Here is a 27,030-nt window from a genome sequence, read left to right as displayed (position 1 = left end):
AAGACCCCAAATAGCTGCAGCAATCCTGAGAAAGAAAAACAAAGTAGGTGGGATCTCAATACCAGATATCAAGCTGTATTACAAAGCCACTGTTCTCAAAACAGCCTGGTACTGGCACAAGAACAGACATATAAATCAATTGAATAGAATAGAGAACCCAGAAATTGACCCAATCCACTATACTGAATTAATATTCGACAAAGGAGGTATGAAAATACAATGGAGTCAAGACAGTCTCTTCAATAAATGGTGGTGGGAAAATTGGACAGATACATGCAAAAAAATGAAACTAGACCACCAACTTACACCATACACAAAAATAAACTCAAAATGGATAAAGAACTTAAACATAAGACGGGAAACCATAAAAATGCTAGAGGAATCCACAGGCAGCAAAATCTCAGACATATGCCAAAGCAATTTCTTCACTGATACTGCTCCTAGGGCAATGGAAACTAAAGAGAAAATAAACAAATGGAACTACATCTTCAACACTTCTTAAGGGCTGGATATATAGGAGTGAATAATAAAGACAAGGTCTTATAGATCTTACTAATCAAAAGGTAGACAAAAATATGTAAATAGATAAATAGAACATTTTAGATTGTTATCTAAATTAAGAATGAACTGAACAGGGTGGGTGGGCAGTAGGGAGGCAGTAGGGTGGACAGGAACAGCCGAGTAGTAACATTGCTGTGTTAGAGTTAAAGGTGGGAAATGATCCAGTCATTTAAAGAGTTGAGAGTAGGGAGGACTTTTTAAGACATAGCAAGTACAAATTCCCAGGGGCAGGAAGGAGCTAGGCCTGTTGGAGGATCAGTAAAGTTTACCCGAGTGGCTGAAACTCAGTGATTAAGGGGGAAATGGAATAGGGGCGTTTGGAAAGGTGCTCAGAGCCAGATGACCATGCCATCTTTGGCCAAGTTAGATATTTGAATTACATTCCATGGGGAATGGGAAGAACTTGGGGATGAATCGCTTGGTACCTGTTGCTTGCTAAATGAAATTGGTTGTTCCCACATCCATGTGGTAGTTTCTTGATTATACATCTGGAGTAATTCTTTATCGCACATTAACTTATTATCTATCTTTCATTTTCAGTCTCTTTTTCACTGTTGACTTTTACTTCTGTTTTAAGCACCGTCAGTGCCCCTTATCATAAAGAAACCTACCTTCAACCTCTTCCCCTGATACTGACCTCCTGCCTTTCTCTTTTCACAGCCAAATTCTTAGAGAGTGGTCTGTATTTACTGACTCTTGTGTGTAACCATGCCCTCCATCACTGTACACTTTGTAGTATGGCTTTTACCCCCAGGATCTGACTGACAGGCTGCTCTCTGAGATGTCCTCCTAGTCCCAGTGGCCATCAAACCCAGCACCCTCTGGTTTAGTCCTATTTATCTGAATGTAAGCTTTAACATTATTAGCCACATCTTCCATCTTATAAGTCCATAAACCCTGACTTCCTGGGCACTTCACTCTCACATGTTCTGTCTTATCTTTCTTATTACCCCTTGTTTCTTTCATTTCTAGCTCACTCCTAAATATAGGGATTACCCAAGCTTCTGAGGGCTGACTTCTCTCTCTACTGTATATTCTCTCTGGCTTGTCATTTATGAACTTTTACAAGAATAGCTATCACTGTGTACTCTCAGATCTATGCCTGGAGCCCACACTTCTCTCTATGAAAGAAAAGAAAATGCAAGTGTATTTAATAAGTTATAATTTTCATATTGCTATGTACTTTCCATAATTATTTTAAATGGTTGTATAATGTTATGCTAAGTGGCTCTGTCATAATTAGCCTAATCATTTTCCTATTGAAAATTTGTAGTCCTGGACTTGCAGCTACAATTTATAATTCTACACATGTACACTGAGCTTCAGATTTGGTGGAATGAAAAGTGAATTTATTTTTCCCCTCTCTCCCAAACTAGCTCTGATCTCCTGATAAAGATGGGAAAGTTTTTGGCAAACCCTCTTTAGGTTTCCTTGCTTTGAATCAGCCAACACTGAACTCAGGTAGTTTAACACTAGCTACTGAAAAGGCCTTCTAAATGGTCCCCCTCTGACCTCTTGACTCTCTGACCCAACATGCTCTCAATTGTTAGAAAACATGTCATCCTTATGTCCCAATGACCCAAAAGAGATCTAAAGTCTTTCGCACTGATATGTCTCTGAGTAAAGCTAAAAAAGAGACTCACCTTCAATCAAGGCAGGATTTTAAACACAGTATTAGGTTGTAGTTTACCTGCCTACTACCAACCTTGACAATATTCTTTGTCACACTTAACTGGCAACTCAGATACTCTCCTGAGGCAGGAAAATTGCTTGTTTTTTTCATCTGTTATTCTATAGAAGTAATTTGGGAACCAACCGGGGGTGCTTTTCTAAACTCCTTGGGGTTCTTCTCTAAAAAATATAGGGGCCCTAATAATGATTAGGCTTGTGCCTGAGAAAATGAAGTGCCAGTGCTTTGGACACAGAGGAACTTTAGCTCAGAGTATCCTAACCATACACCTTGCTCCAGTCAAGTGGTCTCTCAGATTCTTCCAAGCTGTCATCTACTGCCAACCTGTGGAGAACTCTTGTTTTGTTTTGTTTTTATGAAGTCCAATGAGTCAGAAGATTCTGACAGTGACAACACTGCCAGCTTCGGTTCCTCTTCTGAGAGTGATTTGTGTGTGTTAAGTGAAATCTTATTTGAATTTCTGACAGTTTGATGTCTCAGAGTTTCTGCCTGTTTGTCAGCCATTTCCAGTAGCACATTGACCAGAATATACTTTTCAGCAGTTGATTCCTTTTTTTGAGCCTTTCCCACCTGCTTTCCAATCTGACTGTATGTTCTTGCTGCATAAGGAAAGAGGGTTGTGTTTCTAATTTTACACAGAGGGTTATGTCCACCAAGCATGTCCAACCCTAGTATTGTTGATTTTCTAAATCCTTACCCGAGGGTATGTTTTTATTGATTTGAGAGAGAGAGAGCAAGGGGTGGGGCAAGAGAGAGGGAGAGGGAGAGGGAAAAGGAGAGGGGGGTAGAGAGAGAGAAACATTGATTGGTTCATATATGCCCTGACTGGGGATCAAACCTGCAACTTAGGTATATGCCCTATCTGGAAATCGAACCCACAACCTTTTGGTGTACAGAATGACACTCCAATAATCTGAGCCACCCGGCCAGGGCAGTATTGTTTTTCTTTTTCTTTTTTAAGCACTTGTGGAATCATAAGGTGACAGATATAAAGCAGTTTTCATTCTATAAGGCAGAAGTTGGGCCTGTGTGTGTACTGGTTGACAAGGGAGTGAGCATATTAAAGAGGCACCTTCTTGGGTTGTCTTCTATCACTTGTTGTATGGTTTGTCTTTCTCTCTGCTTACTCTAATTTATTTTTATTTAGCTTATAACAACAAGGTGTTTTGAAAATTATTGAAAAACTCAAGTGATCATGGTAAATAGCTGCTTCCCTCCCACCTTCCTCTGCCCCAACTATATAACTGTATTTCTGCTTTGAGGCATTCTGGTCTATACATACTCTAAACTCTATGGCCTATGGTAACTCTATGCTAGACGTTGTAGAGATAGCTACAATGTTTGATGATTGTGCTGTTTTCTGTAGAGAAGGAAGTGGGCAGGAGAAAATAACATCAGTCATTCTCTAATAGATTTGAAATTAATCAAGATTAAGGTAAGTTTAAAAAACTACTCCAGGTATATCATTCTTTGAAGACCTATGAGGCTCAGCCACCTCATAGTCTAGGACAGGGGTGGGCAACCCATGGCACGCCAGTAACTTTTGCTGGCACGCGAAACCCTCTCTTATAATCTTCCATTTACAGTTTTTTTCTTAATATCGACTTTTTATTTTTCAGTTCCTTACTGTTTCAAATTTATTTTAGTTTTGGGCTGATGTTGCTTCATTCTCATTTTGTTCCCTTAGTTCCATATTTCCTAATTCATCTCATTTTATTGCCTCACATTATGTTTGAGTTCTTGCTTTAATAAATTTATGATATTATTAAGTTCTATGCTTAAAAATTTGTTTCTGAGGTAATGTTTTCTTTAAGGCTGAGCTTTTTGTTTCTCTTTTCATGTTCCCTCTGCTTTCAATTGCCCAAGATAATGGGAAATGGTAAGGGGGGTGGCATTCAACTGAGAGTATGTTCCTAACAGTCTTCTTCTGAGTTTTATTTATTCCTTCTTGTAAGATTTTGTTGGATCTCTTTTAGCAGGGTTCACTCTCCTTGAACAAGGGATAAAGCCTTTGGGTGGGGATGACCTGGGATGTAAGATTGGTCTGTAAATTCCTGTTGTTACAAGGCAAAAGGATGATGGAGGGAATGAGAGATAGATGTAAAAACAGGGAGGGTGCCAGGCACATAGATGAATAACACACTATCATTCTAGAGGCTGACTTGAAGGAAGTTGTGTGCCTCACTACTGATTGTCAGACTTCTTTCTTAATTCTCCAGATTTGGGACCGGAGTGTACAAAGTGGGTAGCTAAACCATCTGACTAAGAGCAGTGTCCTCTTGGGAAACTAATGCCCTAGACCAGTGGTGGGCAAACTGTGGCTCGCGAGCCACATGCGCCTCTTTGGCCCCTTGAGTGTGGCTCTTCCACAAAATACCACGTGCAGGCGCACATGTACAGTGCGATTGAAACTTCGTGGCCCATGCGCAGAAGTCGGTATTTTGTGGAAGAGCCACACTCAAGGGGCCAAAGAGGCGCATGTGGCTCGCGAGCCACAGTTTGCCCACCACTGGTCTAGGGCATTAGTTTCCCAAGAGGACACTGCTCTTAGTCAGATGGTTTAGCTACCCACTTTGTACACTCCGGTCCCAAATCTGGAGAATTAAGAAAGAAGTCTGACAATCAGTAGTGAGGCACACAACTTCCTTCAAGTCAGCCTCTAGAATGATAGTGTGTTATTCATCTATGTGCCTGGCACCCTCCCTGTTTTTACATCTATCTCTCATTCCCTCCATCATCCTTTTGCCTTGTAACAACAGGAATTTACAGACCAATCTTACATCCCAGGTCATCCCCACCCAAAGGCTTTATCCCTTGTTCAAGGAGAGTGAACCCTGCTAAAAGAGATCCAACAAAATCTTACAAGAAGGAATAAATAAAACTCAGAAGAAGACTGTTAGGAACATACTCTCAGTTGAATGCCACCCCCCTTACCATTTCCCATTATCTTGGGCAATTGAAAGCAGAGGGAACATGAAAAGAGAAACAAAAAGCTCAGCCTTAAAGAAAACATTACCTCAGAAACAAATTTTTAAGCATAGAACTTAATAATATCATAAATTTATTAAAGCAAGAACTCAAACATAATGTGAGGCAATAAAATGAGATGAATTAGGAAATATGGAACTAAGGGAACAAAATGAGAATGAAGCAACATCAGCCCAAAACTAAAATAAATTTGAAACAGTAAGGAACTTAATGGCCTGGAAATTGAATTGTCATAAGGGAAAAGCTTTAGATAATTCTAGAAGCAAAAGCAAAAAAAGAAATAGATGCAAGCAATATAAATCATCATAATGGGGGTACAGCATAAAGATAATTGATGTTCATAAAGTAAGGAAGCTCATTCTGAAAAAAAAGTTGACCAGATAATATTTTTGAAGATATAATAAAAGAAAAGTTTTCTATTATATACTAAATTAATCTTAGAAGATTATGTGTTCTAGGAGGAAAAAATTAAAAGTTGTACATTGACTAACTCTGAGCTGGCTCCTAGTTGTATTTATAAAGACTTAAAGAAAATTATAGCTATACAGAAAAAAGGCAAATCACCTCAAAGCGGGGACACTATCAGTCAGGCCAGCACCAGGCTTCTCATGAGCATCATTGCCAGAAGGCACAGGAGTGTGTGTACAAAATTTTGAATGACAGAAATAGTGTATTAACACCAGGTAAATGTTAAAATTCAAACAGAGAACTAAGAATAAATAGACAAATAGAATGTAAATGTCATAAACTTTGACAAAAGAAAGATGATCAGTCTTCATCTAAAACTGATACATGTCAAATGAAAAAATCTATTTTAGATAGGGTTTTTCAAATTCTTAACTCCAGAGGAAATTTTAGGAAATAGTATCTCTAAAGAAATATGTATCTTCAGTTTAGTATTTACTTTATTTTCACTTCAGCTTAATTTACATTTAAGTACAAAGATGTAATTTACTCTTTTTGTTTAAAACATGTACTAGTACAATTTCTTTAAAACTTAATGTGATATTTCTAGGTGTTATGCATTGTGGGTTGAATTTTTTTTAGTATAACAGATTGTTTAATTTTTTATAGATAAGTTTATCTAAAAATAAAAGATAATTTTAAAAAGTATGTAAAACATAACAAGTAAACATATTTACCCCAACCAGGGGTCAGGATGGGGGGTGGCATGGGCAGTGGTGTTCCCAGTTGGACAGTCGCCCAAGCTGGGAGCTGCTGCTCCTGACCAAGTGGTTTCTCTTCTCTGTTTTTATATTTATTTTAACAGCCTGGTGGCTTTCATTTTCATTATCACGCACTCCAAGCTTTCTGGAAGTGAGGGGCAAAACTACTCATCCTGGATGGTCATCATTTTTCCTTTTGCCCATTTGCCTGATCTAGTTAATGAGCGGTCTGAAGTACATGATGACTTTGCTACATTCATCTGGAACAGGGAAAATGATTGGAAAAACAGCATTTCATAAATGAGTGGATTGAAAAAAATTTGATCAACATCATTTTGTAGAGATAGCAACAATACTGATACTGTTTTCTATTCTTTAGCTCAAACATTTTAGTTATGACACCCCACCCCTGCCACCTTTTTTTTTCTCTTGCTCTTCTGATTATGGTGTGCATATCAGATTATGATTTAAAATCAGATTTGTGGTATTTTTTTCATTAAACAAATGCATGATAGCACATAAATTATCACAAGATGACCAAAATATTTTTTATTTTATGTAAATTGTATCTTTAGTAAATGCAAAGTGGTTATTATGGTGTATAAATTTTGGTGTAATATGAATTTCAGTTATGTACATTGCAACTGCTATTTGAAAATAATGAGAAATTAGAGTATTTGGCTGTTCTACAAATAAGTAATATGAACTTGAATAATTTTTGCTTATGTGCCTAAGGGAGTCAACAAATGGAAACAAACTAAATTATGGCAAGTAATTATTGCTCAAAAATATAGTAGTTGGCAGAAATTATGGGTTGTGGATACAGTTTAAATAATGATTTATTTCCAGCACAGCCAGAAATGGAGGCGGTTTTACCTTTTCTGCACTAAGCTCTATCTATCTATGTGTCTCCTACCTACCTGTCATTAATGACAAAGAAACATAGCCATTGAATATTTTGTTCAGTTAAATTGGTGACTTTTTTTAAACTGAGGGACGTTACAACACTATGACTTTTTAATTTGTTGGTGAAGAGCCACAAGTAAATGGCTTATTTTACTTTCCTATATTTCTGTTAAATATTTCATGGTTTTCTCAGGTAATATCTCATGATTATCTTGAGATATAATTTGGTATGCTTGCTCTAAAAATTATTATGTATTAGTAGTCCTCTTTCTTATAAGAATATCAGTATTGCATAGTTTGAATAATAATGTTATTTTACAATTTGCTAAGAAGTTTGCTTTAAAAGAAACTAACTATGATAAGATGGTCAAATACGCTGCATTAAAAAGTTGACTGTTCTTATTTGTGGGCCAGCTCACTCTGTGTAGACAGAGTTCTCTGCACTGAAGGTAAAGGGGGAGCATAATTTAGTTTCAAAAAGATCTGGTTCCAAGGTCTTGGTGGGGGAGGAGGAGGTCAAGAGAGTGGTACAGCATTCTAGAAATACTAAGGTCTTTGTGCGATTGATTTAATGGGTTTTGATTGGCAACATTCTTAAGAATGTTAGAATGAAGTTTTATCCAAAATAGGCTTTCCTTAAACTACCTTGTTCAGTTGTCACACCCTCTTGATAGTAACCTTAATTTAAAAAAAAATTATAGTTGGTTTATGTACCATTTTCCATTTATTTATTTATTTATTTATTTTAACAGAAATCTTGGAGGCTGGTACTAAAGGAACTTCTGAATCACTTAAAGGCGTGAAACGAAAAAAGATTGTAGCTGAGAATCACCTGAAAAAAATACCAAAATCTCCCCTGAGAAATCCTCTTCAGGCAAAACATAAACAAAATACAGAAGAGTCACCTCTTGCTGTTCTTCAGAGTACTTCAGAGTCTCACAAAAAACAGAATCACAGTCCTGTAAAAAATGGAAAGCAGTTTACTAAACAAAATGGAGAAACACCTGGGATGATTGGTGAGGCCGCCAAGTCCGAAGACTGCATCTTCCCAAAGAAGCCCTTGTTTCTGCAACATCCATCTGAACTGCGTAGGTGGAGCTCGGAAGGCTCTGACCCCAAGTCAAATTTCCTCCATGGAAAATGTGACTCTAGTTCTTTGTCAAGTAAAACCAGGACTGACCATAGTGAATGTATCTCCTCTAATTGTAGTCCTACTTCCTCCTCATATGCAAACACCGCATTCGATGTCTTACTGAAAGCAATGGAGCCAGAACTGAGCACCTTGTCACAAAAGAGCTCATCTAGTGCAGTTCAGATAGAAAAACTAAGACCAAATAAAACTGTACAACTCCCCTCTCAATTACAAAGCAGCTCAATAGATGCCCCACATCAGACTTCGCAAGAATTTGTTTCTGAATCACAGTCTTCTTGTACCTCATACACAGTGCATGTGTCTGCTGCTCAGAAGAATGAGCAAGCATTGGTTCAGTCTGTTTCTCATTCATATAATTCACATGAACACTTTGTTTCTAAATCTAACCAACAAAATCAACAGCTTCCAGCGTGTGCAGGTTTCACAAGACCACTGACGAACCTGCACAGTCAAGAGAACCCCAGACTTGAACAGGTGTATCATATAGCAGTGACATCATCTGTAGGTCTAACTTCACCTTCCAGTAGAACTCAGGTTACTCCTCAAAACCAGCACATGGATTCTGCTTTGCCAATGTCAATAAGTCCAGCTCACTCTACACAGTCACCCCCAACACCAGTGTATAATTCAACTCCTGTCGCCTCTGTTGTGAATCACAGCGTAGAGCAAATGTGCAATCTACTTCTGAAAGATCAGAAGCCAAAAAAGCAAGGAAAATATATTTGCGAATATTGCAATAGAGCTTGTGCAAAGCCGAGTGTGCTTCTAAAGCACATCCGCTCCCACACTGGAGAGCGGCCTTATCCCTGTGTGACCTGTGGATTTTCATTTAAGACTAAAAGTAATCTATACAAGCACAAAAAATCCCATGCACACACTATTAAACTGGGTCTTGTCTTGCAGCCAGATGCTGGTGGTTTGTTCTCTTCACACGAGTCCCCCAAAGCACTTAGTATCCATTCAGATGTAGAAGATAGCGGGGACAGTGATGATGAGAGCGCTGCTGATGAAAGACAGAACGAGCCAGGCTCCATGGACCTGCAGCCTGGGCAGTTAATGAAAATGATACCAAATTCTGAAGTTTTACCAAAATCAAGTTCCATTCCAAGCAATCTAGATCATGTGGTAGATGACGTTTTACCGCACGACAGAGCCTCAGAATCACAAGCTGTGACAGAGTTACCAAAAGTCGTGGTCCACCCTGTCAATGTGACCCCTTTGAGAGTTGACAGCCCGAAGTTTACAAATTGTAAGCCTGAACTTTCTAGTGCACAGAAACAGAAGGACCCTCAGGTCACTAGTGTGCGGTCACATTCAGCCTGGACGTCCTCCCTGGAGACTGATGAAAAGTCCCGTCAGAAAGGGGACATGGATCAGCCAGCGGCAAAGCAGGAATCCCATGTAGGAACAGTACATGCCCAACTACAAAGGCAGCAGGCTACTGATTACTCCCAAGAGCAACAAGGCAAACTTCTGAGTCCTCGAAGTTTAGGAAGTACAGATTCTGGTTACTTTTCACGGTCTGAAAGTGCTGATCAGACAGCGAGTCCACCAACCCCCTTCACCAGAACATTACCGTCTACAGAACAAGACTCAAGTAAGAATAATGGGCTCTCTGCACCTCGTGCCAGCCCACCAGCACCTTCTACAGGGCCAACAGGTGAAAAAGCACTGATTTTACCAGGTCAGATGCGCCCACCTTTGGCAACAAAAACACTTGAAGAACGGATATCAAAGCTTATCTCAGACAATGAAGCCTTGGTAGATGATAAGCAGCTGGATAGTGTGAAGCCACGGAGAACCTCTCTTTCACGACGAGGAAGTATCGATTCCCCCAAATCATACATATTTAAGGATTCTTTCCAGTTTGATTTAAAACCAATGGGACGGAGAACAAGTTCAAGCTCTGATATACCAAAGTCCCCTTTCACCCCTACTGAGAAATCAAAGCAAGTGTTTCTTCTGTCTGTACCTTCCCTTGACTGTTTACCTATTACAAGAAGTAATTCTATGCCTACCACAGGTTATTCAGCAGTACCTACAAACATAATACCTCCCCCTCACCCACTGAGAGGAAGTCAGTCATTTGATGACAAAATTGGCGCTCTCTGTGATGATGTCTTTGTATCAGGACCTAACACTTCTGTGCCCCAGAGTGGACATCCCCGAACCCTTGTCAGACAGGCAGCAGTAGAAGACTCTTCAGCAAGTGAAAACCAGGTGCTGGGTACTGGGCAGTCCTTGGAGGAGAGCTATCAGGGATGCAGTGCCACGAACGAAAATGGGGCAGCAAGGAACAAGTCCTTGGCTCCCGGCCCACATGTAGAGAAAAAGAAGTCTCATCAAGGGCGAGGGACAATGTTTGAGTGTGAAACTTGTAGAAACAGGTATAGAAAACTGGAAAATTTTGAAAATCATAAGAAATTTTACTGTTCAGAATTACACGGACCAAAAACGAAGGTAGCTGTGAGAGAACCTGAAATCAGCCCTATGCCCAGCAGCACACAACCCCAGATTCTGCACTACAGAGTGGCTGGTTCCACAGGGGTCTGGGAACAGACGCCCCAGATCAGGAAAAGGAGGAAAATGAAAAGTGTTGGAGATGATGATGAAGTTCAGCAAAATGAAAGTGGAGTTTCTCCAAAAAGCTCTGAAGGCCTTCAGTTTTACAATACTCTGGGCTCTGCTTCCAGTTTGCCTAAGCATACTGTTGTCTTAACAAGTGAGCAGCAGCATCGAAATATTCAGTTGCAAAGCCCCCAAATACAGCTCATTGGCAGGGGCCCTGACCAGATCATGGATCCAAAGCTGTCTACCATCATGGAACAACAGGTAGGCTCAGTGACCCAGGACAAGGCAGAGTTGAAGAGACACGGAGCTGGGATCTCGGTCATCCAGCACACCAACTCACTGAGCAGACCCAGTTCACTTGACAAGCCTGAGTCTCCAGCTTCTTTCCAGGAACTCAGTGGTACAGTGAAGGTTGGGTCCCTGAAAGTGATAGGAATTTCCCAAGAGGAAGGTCACCCTTCACGGAACACGTCTCATCCTCAACAGCCTGCACTATTAGATGTTCTTCGAGCAGAATTTCAGGAAGGTTCAAGAAAGATTTCTAGTGAACGGCATGTGTTAGGACAGCCCTCAAGACTTGTTCGGCAGCACAGCATCCAAGTCCCAGAAATTCTGGTCACAGAAGAGCCAGATCGGGACCTTGGAACCCAAGGTCCCGATCAGGAAAAATCAGAGAAGTTCAGTTGGCCTCAGCGTAGTGAAACGTTGTCAAAGCTGCCGACAGAGAAACTGCCACCCAAAAAGAAGAGGCTCCGTCTGGCTGAGATAGAGCATTCCTCGACGGAGTCCAGCTTTGATTCCACTCTCTCCAGGAGTCTGAGTAAGGAGAGCAGTTTATCTCACACCTCAAGTTTCTCAGCTTCGTTAGATGTGGAGGACATTTCTAAAACCGAGGCCTCCCCCCAGTTCGCTTTCCTCAATAAAACAGAGTTCCTCATGATCCCAGCTGGCTCTCATACACTGAGCATTCCTGGGGCTCACCGGGAAATGAGGCGAGCTGCCTCAGAACAGATTAGTTGCATGCCAACATCCATGGAGGTCTCTGACTTCAGAAGTAAGTCATTCGACTGTGGAAGCATAACTCCACCTCAGGCAATGCCACTTGTTGACTTGCAGCCTCCGGCGTCCCCTTCTGGCACAGGGGTGAGTGGACACGTGCCCCTTTTAGAAAGAAGGAGGGGCCCACTGATACGGCAGATATCTTTAAACATTGCTCCAGAAAGTCACCTGTCTCCTGGGAACCCATCATCTTTCCAAACCATTGCTATTCCTGGTGTGAATGCAGTGCCACTTCAGGGGCCTCAGCTCACTAATACATCCTTAGCTGAGTTTCCCACAAATACTATGCACTCCCAGACTCAAGTTAAGGATCTGCAAACAGAATCTTCAAATTCCAACTCTACTAGCATCTTTCCTGTTCAACAGCTTTTTGGTCTTAATTTGTTAAATCAAATTCATGCACCCCTTAGCCACCAAAACACACATATGTCTCTGCAAGTGTCTGCACAGAGTGTCAAACCAGATGCAAATCCCAGTGTGTGTGTATCTTCTAAAAGTGAGGATTGCTTTGCTCCCAAGTACCAACTGCAGTGTCAGGCTTTCACTTCAAGCCTGTCTTGCTCTTCTAATCCTGTCCATTCTGTGCCAAAGCAAGTTCTTTCAAATCCAGTGGGGGCTGATCATCGAATGAATTCATTAGCATTATCAACTGAACGAGTAGACGCCATGGCTGCTTCATATCTTCCACCACCATTGAAGCCAGGGCCGCTCGGTAGTCAGGTGCAGGAGGTGCCGACATCGTTTGCGCTGCCTGTGCATCTGCAGAGTAGTGTTCCAGGGTACTGCTTTGCCACAGTCACACCTCTGCCACAAATCCTTGTGACCCAGGAACTGTCTAGTCAGCCTGTTTGCCAGGCTAATTGTAGTGTGGTGCCAATCAGTGAAGAACAAAATTCCCAGCCAAAATTGCAAAAAGTTAACCAGAATGCTTTACCAAACCCAGAGGAAGAACTTGTTTGTGAAAATGTTTTTTCAGAGATGGGCCAAAATTCTTTTATATCAGAATCCTCGCCTGGAACTCAGAAAATGTCTATTGGTAGACTTTCCCCCCAACAAGAACCTTCAGCTTCTAGTAAAAGGATGCTTTCCCCAGCAAATAGTCTAGACATTGCCATGGAAAAGCACCAAAAGCGAGCTAAAGATGAATATGGAGCTGTTTGTGCAACAGATATTAGACCATTTGAACCTTTAAGTACAAGAGCTAATGAAGTTAATAAGCAGAAGAAACCTGTGTTAGTAAGGCAGGTTTGTACTACAGAGCCCCTTGATGGTGTGACATTGGAACAGGGTACTTCTTCTCAACCTGAAATTAGTAGTGAGGCTATTAATTTGACAGATGTTTTAACAGAAGATAATTTGTCATCAGGGCACTCTAAGTCTGTAGATATAGAACCTATAAAAGATTTTCAAGAATTTGAAAACATCAAGTCATCCACGTCATTAACTCTTACAGCTAGAAATTCACCTGTTTCTTCAGAAAATACCCACATTTCTCCTTTGGAACATGTAGACAATAACCAAGAAAGGAAGTCTTCAGAGGTTAAAAGTCAAGGTGACAAATTGAACATCCAAGAACAAAGTCAACCTACAACCACCACTCTTTCAGGATTGGGAGCCGGAGACATGCAGCAGCTGTCTTTTCCCAGCCTGAAGACCACAACCAGCTTTACATGGTGTTATCTGCTGAGACAAAAAACATTGCATCTGCCTCAGACTGACCAGAAAACTTCAGCCTATACTGACTGGACAGTAAGCGACAGTAATCCAAATCCACTTGGTTTGCCTACAAAAGTTGCTCTTTCCCTCCTTAATTCAAAACAGAAGATTGGAAAATCACTGTATTGTCAAGCAATAACCACCCGTTCCAAATCAGATTTATTGGTCTATTCAAGCAAGTGGAAAAGCAACTTAAGCAAGGTACTTGAAAGGTTATTTATCTTTAAAAATAGTTTGGCAAATGAGTTTTAACATGTCTTGATGCCTTTAAATTCTTTAATTCGAAGTTGTGAATGACACATTGAGCTTTATGAGTGTGTAGTTATTTGAAAGAAAGGATGATAAATATGTTCTAGGAGTTATACTGATAAGGGTTAGCTGGAGTCCTTTCTACTTTGAGACATTTTGAAAATTATAACTTGCCCTGAGCACTTTTTTTTCTCAAATGAATATTTAAGTCTTAATGGTACAGTAATCATGGTCTTACTGTCATCTTCCTCCTGCATGAAGGTTTTATTTTTATTGTTAAGTAGGATGAGATTATGTCTATGCTTTACCCTTACTAATGCAGGGGAACAGAGGTGTAATTGAAAATTGTTATATATCATCCTATATAATAAAGAGGTGATATGCAATAAAGAGGTGATATGCAAATTGACCATCATACCCTCACACAAGATGGCCACCCCCATGTGGCCACAAGATGGCCACCACAAGACAGCTGGCAGGGGAGGGCAGTTGTAGGCAATCAGGCCAGCAGGAGAGGGCAGTTAGGGGTGACCGGGCTGGCAGGGGAGTGGTTAGGGGGTGATCAGGCTGGCAGGTAGAAGCAGTTATGGGTGATTAGGCGAGCAGTTGGGAGCCAGCAGTCCTGGATTGTGAGAGGGATGTCTGACTGCCAGTTTAGGCCCGATCCCTGTGGGACATCCCCCAAGGGGTCCCAGATTGGAGAGGGTGTAGACTGGGCTGAGGGACACACACCCTCCCCCCAGTGCACGAATTTTGTGCACCGGGCCTCTAGTTTTGAAATATAAGCAGACAGCCATTCTGCAGTTCTCAGAATCATCTTAGTGCTAGAGAGGATTCCCAACATAACTAACTCATACACTTGGTAATTACTTGATTTGTTCACGATTTATAGAGTAAGTTGGAATCAGTCTTATTAGAGTTGTTGGCTTTATAAAATGGGAAAAATAATTTAAGTGATTAAGGATAAATGGATAAGTAGATAAATAGGTAGATAAATGGGTAGATAGAGTATTGTGTTGGACTCTGAACATTCAGAATTATACTTTAAGTCCTTGACCTCTGCAGGTTCACAAGCATATAATACAGGTTCATAAATTAGGGAAATATGCTCATCGATAGGAAAATACCATAATTCAGTATTATAATAGAAGTATGCACGACTTTAAAAGAAGGAAGTCTCTGACACTACCACTAGGTTGAGGAGTATTCCAAAAGTGCTGACTTTAGCTGAGTCTTTAAAAAAAAAAATAGGAGTTTTTATTTATTTAGTTAGTTTTAGGCAAATAAGAATGAGAAATTTTGAGAGTCTGATGAATGACATGGAAGTGAGAAGGAACTTGGTTCATTTAAAGAACTGTGAGGAGTCTGTCATGGTTAGAAGGTGTTGTAAGTTTGAAACGGTGACATACTTCGAAGTTGGAAGTGTAGGTAAAAACCAAAGAATGTATGCATGGTGGTGGAGAGCTATTGATACTTTCTCAGTGAAGGAGGGTCCATCCAAACCATTCAGAATTTAATTTTTAAATGCTCAGACTCTACTCTAGATGTACTAAATAGTAATATTGGAAGAGGAGACCTGATCATGAGACTTTAAACAGAGCTTCATGTATATTCCTGAAGTGCCTTTGAACAGTGGCTTTTCTTCAGTACCAAGTGCTGTGGTGGAAATGCCTCTGGAAATGCATATATTCAGATTTAGAACTAGGAGAGAGCTCAGGTAGAAGGTGTGGAGATTTTTCTTTGTGTCAGTGTAATTAATGAGATTGCTCAGGGAACATGTAAAGTGAAAGGGCCTAGAATGGATTAGAGAATCACTACTATGTAAAGGGTTTGAATGGATGAAGAAGTCCACATAAGAAACTGAAAGAGATTGTTAATAGAGGGAGGAGGAGAGTTATGAGAAAAGTGCTATCACACAGATCAAGGAAGAAGGTATTTCAAGGAAAGCTGTTCAAGCCAAGAGGTCAAATAAATGTGAAGACTAACATGGTGTTTGGACTGAGCAATTCTAGTACCACTGGAGACTTGAGTCATATGGGAAAGTGGCTATGGAGGATTAGCCCTTGGGTTGACTGTTAATTCACAACCCAAATGTTAATAATGTGCTTATAATTCAAAATGGAAAAGAACAGCTAAATGCTAAAGTAAAAGGATTACTAGGAGAAACAAGGTGTCACCAACATATAATGCCATTGGGTGGTCAAGGATATAAAGAAAAAGGAAATGGTAAGCACTTTAGCATTTAGCTCATTGGTAACTGGTAAATTAATAGTAACCAGATTTTGATGGTAAGAAAGTGAGCAAAAGATAAGTGGGAATTAGGATGTCTGTTAAAGGTATAAATAAAGTCAAGGCAAGGTGTGTATATTGCAAGTGGTGGGGAAACATATGTTTACCAGGAAAAGAAAAGGAGATGGTTGGTTTTTACCTGTCAGGTGCATGGCATTACCTCTTCATACTGCCTTTTTGAGAAACTCAGTCCAGCAGCTTTACTTTATTTCTGGTTTTGTAAGAGCAGGGGCTTTCCAGGGTCCTCTTTCTAAGGCCACAGAGGCTCTCTGTCCATGGTCACTTACTATTGAGTCATCTTGGTACGATAGATAGCTGTCCACATGGTGATGTAATTTTTAAAGCAGGTTTGTAACAAAGAGGCCCTTCATTAGAACGTTGTGCTTGGAATTGGCCAAGAGGTTGGAGTTTAAGCCTTTGCTGTTAACACTTGACCTTGGACAATGACTATATAATCTCCTTGTGCTGCCTGCCTCACAGACATGTGAGAGTGGAATGGGGTGAGGACTGAGAAAACTTGTGAATGGTGTGGTTGTATAGAGTTATAATTAAGGTGGTGTTACCATAATGTTTCTATAGAAGAGTGCACAGTGTAATCATTTTGAGTTCATTAGCTTTCTCTAGAGATTTAATTATTATCAGGCCAAAAACTAACCCGTTTCTGTGTCTCATAGTTCTCAATACTCAGGAATTTTGGAGAAGATAGAGGAAACACGATTATGGTTTAAATTAAGAAGGAGAAGAATAAAATATTGGGAAGTGGGGCTTAACTGCTTTAACTTAGCAGTTCATTGAATTTGAGGGGATTTAGTCATATTTCTTGGTAGTATAAGACATTATTATATCAAAAGGGGTAACTAGCTCTTTGCCATCTCCAAAGAATAAACTCTGAGAAATACACTTAAATTGCAGTATGAGTGGTTAGTTAGATATAAGAAGAAATATTTAGTCTATTAAAAAAAAGTTCCTGTTAAACTCATGTGCCAGGGTGGGTGGTTGTAAAGCCTGCATTTTGGGGTGTCAGTGGACTGTGGTAGGATTTTAAAATAGCATAAGATTTATTGGTTTGCTGTGATTTACCACAGATATATTAAAGATAAGGGAGGAGATAAAGCAGATAACCTTTAACCTCTTACTTCCTTGGAATGCATTTCCTGAAGTTAACTGTGTACACTGTTTATTTTCCAAGTGAAACATTAGCGTGTTTTTGTTTTCAGTTTTATTAAATTAGTTTCTCTTTTTTTTTCCTTCCAGAGAGCATTAGGTAATCAAAAGTCCACAGTAGTTGAATTCAGCAATAAAGATGCCTCTGAAATTAACAGTGAGCAAGATAAAGAAAATTCCTTAATCAAAAGTGAACCAAGAAGAATTAAAATATTTGATGGAGGGCAAGTACAAATTTTACTTCTTGAATGTACATTTAAACTTACTTTTTAAATGTACATTTGCTTTCATGTAAATAAAGAATTATCAGTGCCAATTTTATATAAATATTGTAAGGTATCTTAGCTTACTAACAGAATCTTCATGGCAAAATATATATTTAGTATTATGTTAAATAATTCCATTTTGTTCAAGGAAGTAAGAACTATTTAGGAAACATTGTAGATCCTAGGAGTTTTCAGAGTGAACCTTGAGGTTCACATTGATTTATAATAAACAATGACTTGGAAAACCTACTCTTAAGAGAGATGAACTCATTGCCTATTTGATGTTTCTGTGTATTTGGTTCTGAGAAACCCAAAAGGTAAAAGTCAATTGTAGTTATTGTGACGCTCAGAAAAATTTCAGTATTTATAGTTGTTGTGATTGAATTTAAAAGTTTAAAAGAACTCTTAAACCCAGTGACTTAAAAGAGGAAATATTTTTAAATTAAGTCTAGTGTTGATGAATAAGGTTTTTTGGTTAGAATTAGCGATTAGAATATTGAGTGTTGATGTGAAAAGCTGGAATATTCTGTTACTGTACATGCATAAAATTTATATTGCTTGAGTCTAAAAATTATGCCTTGTTTAACTTTTTAGGTTGAATTTTAATTATCAATATTTTCTCAGAGATATAGTATCCAATTTCCCTATTTTTTTGTCTTTCTTTAAATTAGATATAAATCAAATGAAGAGTACGTATATGTCCGAGGCAGGGGAAGAGGAAAGTACATTTGTGAAGAATGTGGAATACGTTGTAAAAAACCTAGCATGTTAAAGAAACACATACGAACCCATACAGATGTCCGCCCCTACCACTGCACTTACTGTAACTTCTCCTTTAAGACAAAAGGTATGAGATAACATTCCTTCATGGTTCTTTTCTATATGCATTGAGCTAGTTGCACTACGAACCAACTTTATATATTCTTTGACCAATGATGCAGTAGCTTAAATGGGACTAATATTAATTATATCCTGTCAACATTGTAGCCTTTTATCTTTATGTTTCTGGACCTCTTGGGGGGAAAAGTTTTAATTACATGCTTTTAGAATATATATACATAATAAAAATAACATTTTCAAAGGAGCAACTGCCTTTTTTTATTTTACTCCCCAAATTACAGTTGAATAGTATGATGACTAAGGCATTTCAAAAATTCTTAATTTGGGGCTGAAGAAGAAAAATAAATTTTCATGATTACAATTTTCTTGATTACTTAGGTGTTAAGAGATTGGAAAAATTTTAAATAATAACTGCATTAAACTTATGATTACATTCATGTTTTATTATCTGATTTTAGGCATGCAGCCATTTCTTTTACATGATTTTTTTAACCCAAATTCTGTTGAATTTCAGCTTCAAAAATTTTCTAACTTTTGTACTCTTCAATGTTTATAGAACTCATAACTAGTCATTAAAATTAATTTAGTACTCTTTCCGTATTCTTTATACAGGGTGGGACAAAAGTAGGTTTATAGTTTGTGAGTACACAAAACAGAGTTTATTCGTGTATTATTAATTAATTATTGTATTATTTTCCATAAGAACAACTGTAAATCTACTTTTGCCCCACCTTGTAATTTACTTAAATTATAAGTCTTTATTATAGATAAGGTAATTTTACCTCCTACAAATTTTCTGGTGCATATAATGAATATACTACACTAAAATGTTTACTTTCTCCATTAGGCCCCTTGTTCATAAATCATTACGTGAAAATTTGTTACTTAAAATTGTAATTTCATGTAACACCCTTTGAAAAGTAAGAATCTTTCTAAAACAATGCAATTATAAAATTATCTGTCTGAAAGGATTGTATCTGTAAAAAATATTTAATTGATAATTTTACAGAATCCATTTTTGTCTTTTTGGAGTTAGCATTTGCTTTGCTTTTTTATTGGTTGTCTTTGCAGCTTTTGTCTTAAAGATTGATTACCTCTTTAGCAAAATTTATTACATTGCTTGACTAGTATCTATTGGCATTTAAAGAGAGTTATAATATGTAGCATCTAAGTAGTTTCAAAGTAGTTCTTAAATGCCAATAGTATCTAAAATAAGAATGATAAAATAAAATAAAAAAACATTCTTCAGATAGCCTTAAATATTTCTAAAAAGTTTCAAGAAATCACGAGGAGTTGGGGAAAACAGTAACTCTGTAATCCTTTGGTTGTGATGTAGATCCTTCTGGAAGTGGAGGGTGGGTTTTGGGATGATTTTTCTGGTCCTCTGTGAAGGTTTTAATAGGATAAAGTGCTTTGATCTTTAACCCAATGTATTGCTTTTTTTCACTTGTTTTAATTCTATGATTAAGAAACATCCATTAATTTCTATTATGATATCGGAACAGTAGTAATGGGACAATATAACTAATGAAAAAAATTACCAAGTACAGAATGATGTTACCAATAAAGAGAAGCAAAGTATAATATGAAATGGGTTTTTCTCAATAGGAGGGGAAGGAATTAGGATATTAAAAAATGTTCATAAAATAAGACCAAGAAAGGAAGGAAAACTTAGTTGTGGAAAAGCAAATGAGACTATATAGATTTCTTGGCAAAGAAGAATATTATGAATCACCAAGTATTAATCTTAGTGAAATAACTCAAAACCAACATCATGTGCAATTTTAGATAAATGTTTAATGGTAGACAGAGCATAATGACCCCTGAAAAGTGATCATTGTATGTTAGCAGTGTTCATGTCTTGCATTTCTCTAATATGCTGCATATCTGAATTCATATTAAATTTTTTGTTTCGTCAGATAATTCATATGGATTATGTGCTAAATATTTATTTGAAAAAAGCTACCCTAGCTATTGTGACTGGTAAAGAAAATATTAGAAATTCAATATTTCCTTATTCTTGCCATGACAATCAGTTTCCCTGGTAGCAGTCTAGATTTTACAAATACATGTAAAAGAGATTCCGTAGTACCTTTAAAGGGAGCTAAATAATAATACACTTATTTTATATTAGGCTGTAGATTTTGCCCTACTCTCATTTACTTTTATTTCTTAGCCAGTTCAACTCTACTTATTGAACGTGTCTGGTTATTAAGCAAAAGTAATAGTGATGAAATGACATGAGCTATACATGTATATGCAAAGAGAACAAAATGCTACCAAGGGAATGATCTGCAGTGTTAGAAATTGATGCTTCTGGTGGTAACACTTAGAAATCTGACCTCCATCATTTGTGCTCTTAGTTTATTTATGAGTACATTCTCAAAATAATCTATTTGCTTTCACTATTCTGCTTTAAAGGTCAGTCAACAGGAACTATTCAGTGAGCTTGCATCTCTGTAGGAGCTAGTTTCATGTATATGATAGAAAGCTAGACTCTATTTGTAGCTATAGGAACCCAGAAACTTAATCTCTCATGCTTTCCAGAGGATTTAGATGAATGTTTATTAAATCTGTTGATAATTTTATCTATTAAATTAATGCACAAAGTTTATAGCATTGCTAGGGGATATTTGCATTTTAATATGCATATTTAAATGCAAATTGTTTTGTTTATTTTAAATTATTTAAGAAATTGATTAATAGTAATAGCTCAAGCTATGAGAAAATTTGCTTATTAAAAACTTATTATTTCCAAATATGCCTAGTTACAATTATACATTAACTTTTTAGAAAGGAAATAACCTTCTTTGGTTATCTATTTAAAGAATAAAAGCATTTGAAAGGAAATTATTAGTGGACATTGTATCTGGGTAATATTTTTATTGTACTAGAAAGTATTTTGACTTGTAAGTGGAAATTTCAGCCAATTAACCTGGCCAAACCATTTTTTTTATAACTTTTTAATGTGAAAATTCTAAAGCATACAAAAAAGTAGAGATTTGTATGATAAACACTGATATGCCCATTGTTTAAAAATAATTATTGATATTTTGCCATATTTGCTTTATATTTTATTTTTAAATGTATTTAAAGTAAATGTCAGATGTGGCCAACCTATTTAAGCCATGTTATCTCTGGAATCATAGAGCTAGGCAGAGTTTGATGAATCCTAGATATTATCTAGCCTGTGCACCCTCTTACCTGAACCCTGATGCACTAAGCTATGGGATGTGGTGCATACTATCTAATGCAACAATTGGCTTGAACAAGTGTGACCAGTTCCATAGGCTTAGTGCAGTGATGGCGAACCTATGACACGCGTGTCAGAGGTGACACGCCAACTCATTTTTTTTGGTTGATTTTTCTTTGTTAAATGGCATTTAAATATACAAAATAAATATCAAAAATATAAGTCTTTGTTTTACTATGGTTGCAAATATAAAAAAATTTCTGTATGTGACACGGCACCAGAGTTAAGTTAGGGTTTTTCAAAATGCTGACACGCCGAGCTCAAAAGGTTCGCCATCACTGGCTTAGTGCATTCTTAGTGGAATCAAGGCTCTATAAATATAGCAATTTTGCAGGTCCTTCAACTATTGCAAGCCCAACCCCTAGACGGATGATTGAGACATTTTTAGGTTTTCTAAAAACTTATTCTCAAATCCTAATTTGCCCTGCTTACCAAACTCAGTACGTAGATTTTATTTTCTCAAAGGAGATGGTTTTCCCATTATGGCAGTTTTGTGTGTGTGTGTGTGTGTGTGTGTGTGTGTGTGTGGTCTTCTGCTTGGTATCCCCAGAGGAATCTGAGCTCTTCCCCTGCACTAATGATTGCCTCGGGCAAGATGCCCAGTGGTTCCCACTTACCCTGGTAATACTTACAGAGGTCCATACACCAGCTCCCCGAGAAAACACACCTTTAGAGATATTACTGTGAGACTTGTAGTCAATACGGTGAAGTGAACTTAATGCAGGGAGTTCTTTTCTTAGGTTCCAAACACTCAGAATTACTGTTTTTAATGTAATAACAACCAAATATAGTTTCTAATAGTCAAGCTCAAAATTGAAAAAGGCTCATTCCTAGGTACCAAAAATAAAAAAGAAATTCCAAGATAGTATGTTGAACAGATGCTTTAAAACAAAAAAAAAAAGCCATCAAAGCCAGATATATGCCTACAGCATTCGAGTTTTAATGCTGGTGCTGAAGTGTCGTTCAAAGCCTCTGAAATAAGCCTGGCTTCCCTGTGCAGTGACTGTGGACCTGTGTGGGGGGAAAGCTACCTGCTGAAAAGCAAAACCCTATACCTATGCCAAAACAAAACAAAACCCGGCCAGAATTAGTGGTATGAAACCATTTAGGTCCCAGGCAGAAGCAATTGGAAAATTAACCCAAAGAATACATTATTCAAAGTAGAAGAGTCAGATTTGAAAAAGAGAAACTATTACTAATAAATAACCAGGTTTCTACAACATATAGACACCAATATTTTCTTTTTCCAAACTTTAGTCATTGGAATTGTATGACCACAACCTGTACTTTCACTTGAAATAGGAATGGAATTTGCCAGTGTTGACAAATGCAATAGCAAAATAATACTATGTAAGCTTAGTAAACATTCTTTTCCCTTAAGGAAATCTGACAAAACACATGAAGTCCAAGACACATAGCAAGAAATGTGTGGATTTAGGCGTCTCAGTAGGTTTAATAGATGAACAAGATACAGAAGAATCAGGTAAGGCTTTATTCCATATTTTTCATAAATGCTATTTATAATGTACTATTTTTTTGCATCCATATTCTTCTTCCCATTCCCATTGATACTGCTTAGTTTCTATTTTCATTATATTATGCGATAGAATCCTCAGTTTGCTCATCTCTAATTTGTCTTCCTTCTTCTCCATCTTCCCCACTGATGTCCAATTAATCTTCCTGAAGCATGTGTCTGATCATACTACTCCTCTGCCTCAAGTCTTTATTAGTTTTTATTTGCCTACCAGATAAAGTATGAGCCACTTGACTTTATAGCCTCTACCCTTCTTTCTCCTTTCTGTCTTTTACCTACCCTAATGCTTGGATTTCCTGCTTACCTGACATTGATTCAGCTCTCTACTATACAGCCCTCCCTGCACCCTGCCCCTCACTCCCCACACAAACCTGGCTCCAGTCTGCATTGGTCGAAGTCTTCCTTTCCTTCAAGATCTGCTCATACCACTGCTGTCACGAAGCCTTCTCTGATTTTCCCTTCCCACACTACTTTTGGGGGAAGCAATTTTTCCCTTCTCTGAACTCCTAAAATATTTTAGTTTTCCTCCTGAAAGTACTGAATCCTTTTCTGCCTTTTTTTGTGATGATTGACATGCTTACCTTACCTCCCCCCTGAAACTGTTGAGCATACATGAGCAGAATCGATGACCGAATAATCTTTGCTTCACCCACAGCCATTAGCAGAGTGCCTGGCTCCTAGTAGCTGCTCCACAAATATTTGTGGAATAAAACATTTGCTTGCTCCCCAAAGTGTTTTCTATTTTGGAAAACTTAACCAATTGTTTTCTTAACAATGTTAACTCAACAAATGAAAGTATTTATCTTTAATCAACTTTGAAGCAAAGTAAACCTGATTATCCGTTCTGACCAATCAGAGAATAGAATTATCCTTTCCTACCACATTTTTAAACCCAAGCAATTAACAAAAGAAAAAAGTTGTCCTACTGCTTTTTTGAAAAATGTCCTAAACATTTACCTGCTTGCTTGTTTTATTTAATGAACATTAGTTTGATATAGATAAATTTTCCAAAGAAAAAAATGGTGAGGACATCATTGAAAATACAGGTAACAAACCAAATGCATCTGATTCCACTTGACAACCAGTAACACACTGAATGAATCAGTCTGAATTTATTTCTAAATATGCTAGAAAAGGGACTCACATCTTAAGTGGTACAGTTGAAATGATGTAATATGGAAGCACTGGAAAGGACTGCCTTTAACTCTTTTTTGGAGAATAAACTGATGTATTCTTAAAAGAAGAAAAGGATAATCATAACAAATTTAGGACAATATGGAGCTTTTTAGGATTTATGTACAATTTGATGCTTTGATACATATTGAGGATGGCAAAGTTAGGATTTAAAAATACATACCCAATTAACATGTGTAACTTTTTTGTCCGAGGAACATATTTATTAAAAACTGATTTTTCCCCAGCTTTATTGAAATATAACTGACATAAATCCCTGTATAAGGTTAGGATGTGCAGCACAGTTACATAACCTAAATACATATTGTGAAATGGTCACCACAGTAAGTTTATTTATAATTCATCATCTCTTGTAGATATAACAAAAAGAGAACGCAAATAGCTCTCTTAACAACTTTCATATATACCATACAGCACTATTAACTATAGTTATCATGTTGTACTTCTAGTACTTCTATTATAATTGGAACTTTGTACCTTTTGACCACCTTTTCTCTAATTCCTTCTCCCCTCACCTCCTGCCTCTGGTAACCACAAACCTGATCTCTTTTTCTATGGTTTTTTTATTTTTTATTTGGGGGCTTTTTGGTATTTTTGATTCCACATATAAAAGCTAATTTTTTAATTGCTGGGAATTTAATTATGTGTCAGTGTCTTTGTTTAATTCTATGTCAGTGTCTCTATTATGCTGAGCATTTCAGAAGTAAAAAGCTAGGAAAAATGAGTAACATTTTCAGCAAGTGTCTTTATTGCCCACAGAAGAGAAAAGGCATAGAGGTTGCAATATGAAATACTGATACCTGAACATATGTAAATGTGAAAGGTATTATTATTATTATATATACTCCTATATGTTTTACTTCTTCAAGAAGAGGGGTCTTATAAAAAACTAGAGGCCTAGTGCACAGATTTGCACCCTCTTGCAATCCAGGACCCCTAGGGGGATGTCGGACTGCCGGTTTCAACCCAATCCCCGCAGGCCAGTCCAAGGGACCCCACTGATGCACAAATCCGTGCACCGGGCCTCTAGTATGCATATACGATCTTTGGTTAATCTCTTCCCGCCCTTCCCTCTGAGATTCATCAGTCTGTTCCATGTTTCCATGCCTGTGTGTTGAGCGTCTGCCCCCTGGTGGTCAGTGCGCATCATAGCTACTGGTAAAATGGTCGGATGGTTGGACAGTCGCTTAGGCATATATATATAGACAAACTAGTGGCCTGGTGCCCAGATTCATGCACATTGAAAGGAAATCAGGAGCCTGCGCCTATGTGCCCGGGGAGTTTCTATGTCTTGGTGAGCCGCCGGGAAGTCGCTTGGGGAGTCCCCGCAGCTTCCTGAAAAAATATTTCCAAAAGTCCCTTCTGCAGCCAGAGTCGCACCTTGCCGGCCAGGAGGTCCCCAGTGGACGCCTTGGGCCGTGCTGGACGCTTTCCACCACTCGGAGCCAGATACGAGACGCTCTCAGGTGAACAATACAAAGTTGGGGATTTTGGGGGTTGGGGTGCTCTGTTGCCTACGCCCCCAACCTTCAGATCCATCTCTTTTTGACTTTTACCCAGATTGTCAGTAGCCACCTTGTGGCCACTATTATATTGCTGCATTCCTCTGTAGCTCCAGGGCAATCGGTAAGAGATGAGATTTGATCTCAATGCCCGATGGCAGAGTTCTAGGAGCTCGGGGCAATATCAGGCTCGTCCTGGTTACTCCAAGTGTCCATGCTTCAACCGTTCTCCAGAGATTGTAACTGCAGGCTTATGGGGTACGAGGGATGTAGCAGTGCACTAAGCAGCAGGTGGCCGGGGAGGAGCGCAAGCCGGGACTGGGAGCTGCGCTGCTCCCACTCACCCCGGCCCCACTGCACCTGCCGCCACCGCTGCTCGGCTCCCACCTCTGCAGCTGCACTCGCCACCCATGAGCTTGGCTTCTGGTTGAGCGGTGCTCCCCCTGTGGGAGCACACTGACCACCAGGGGGCAGCTCCTGAGTTGAGCGTCTGCCCCCTGGGCGTCATTGCTTGTCATAGTGACTGATCAACCGGTCATTTGGTTGTAACAGTTGCTTAGGCTTTTATATATATACTAGAGGCCCGGTGCACAAAAATTTGTGCACTAGGGGGGGGGTCCCCCAGCCCGGCCTGTGCCCTCTCGCAGTCTGGGACCCCTCAGGAGATAACGACCTGCTGGCTTAGGCCTGTTCCCGGGTGGCAGAGGGCAGGCCCAATCCCTAGGTGCAGCCCCTGGTCAGGCTCAGAGCAAGGCCGATTGGGGAGTTGGGGCGCCGCCCCCTGTCATGCACAGAGCAGGGCGGATCGGGAGGTTGCGATGCCACCCTCAGTCACGCTCAGGGTAGGGCCGATTGGGGGGTTGGGGCACCGCCCCCTGTCACACTCAAGGCAGGGTCGATGGGGAGGTTGCGGCACCACCCCCTGTCAC

The 27,030-nt window shown here is 38.9% G+C and overlaps 1 protein-coding gene across 1 annotated transcript in view; it reads left to right on the top strand.

Moving 5' to 3' along the window:
* HIVEP1 (human immunodeficiency virus type I enhancer binding protein 1) overlaps nucleotides 1-27,030 on the top strand; it is a 172,546-nt gene that overhangs the window by 120,582 nt on the left and 24,934 nt on the right. The window contains exons 4-7 of the mRNA XM_005878441.2: nucleotides 8,064-14,011; nucleotides 17,603-17,736; nucleotides 18,450-18,625; nucleotides 23,253-23,354. Of these exons, the coding sequence (XP_005878503.2) occupies nucleotides 8,064-14,011; nucleotides 17,603-17,736; nucleotides 18,450-18,625; nucleotides 23,253-23,354 (6,360 nt within the window). The remainder of the gene's footprint in view (nucleotides 1-8,063; nucleotides 14,012-17,602; nucleotides 17,737-18,449; nucleotides 18,626-23,252; nucleotides 23,355-27,030) is intronic.

The sequence above is a fragment of the Myotis brandtii genome, unplaced genomic scaffold, assembly GCF_000412655.1.
Source record: "Myotis brandtii unplaced genomic scaffold, ASM41265v1 scaffold56, whole genome shotgun sequence".
Lineage (NCBI taxonomy): Eukaryota > Metazoa > Chordata > Mammalia > Chiroptera > Vespertilionidae > Myotis > Myotis brandtii.
The sequence above is the reverse complement of the archived record's forward strand: the minus strand, read 5'-3'. Positions and strand labels throughout refer to the sequence as shown.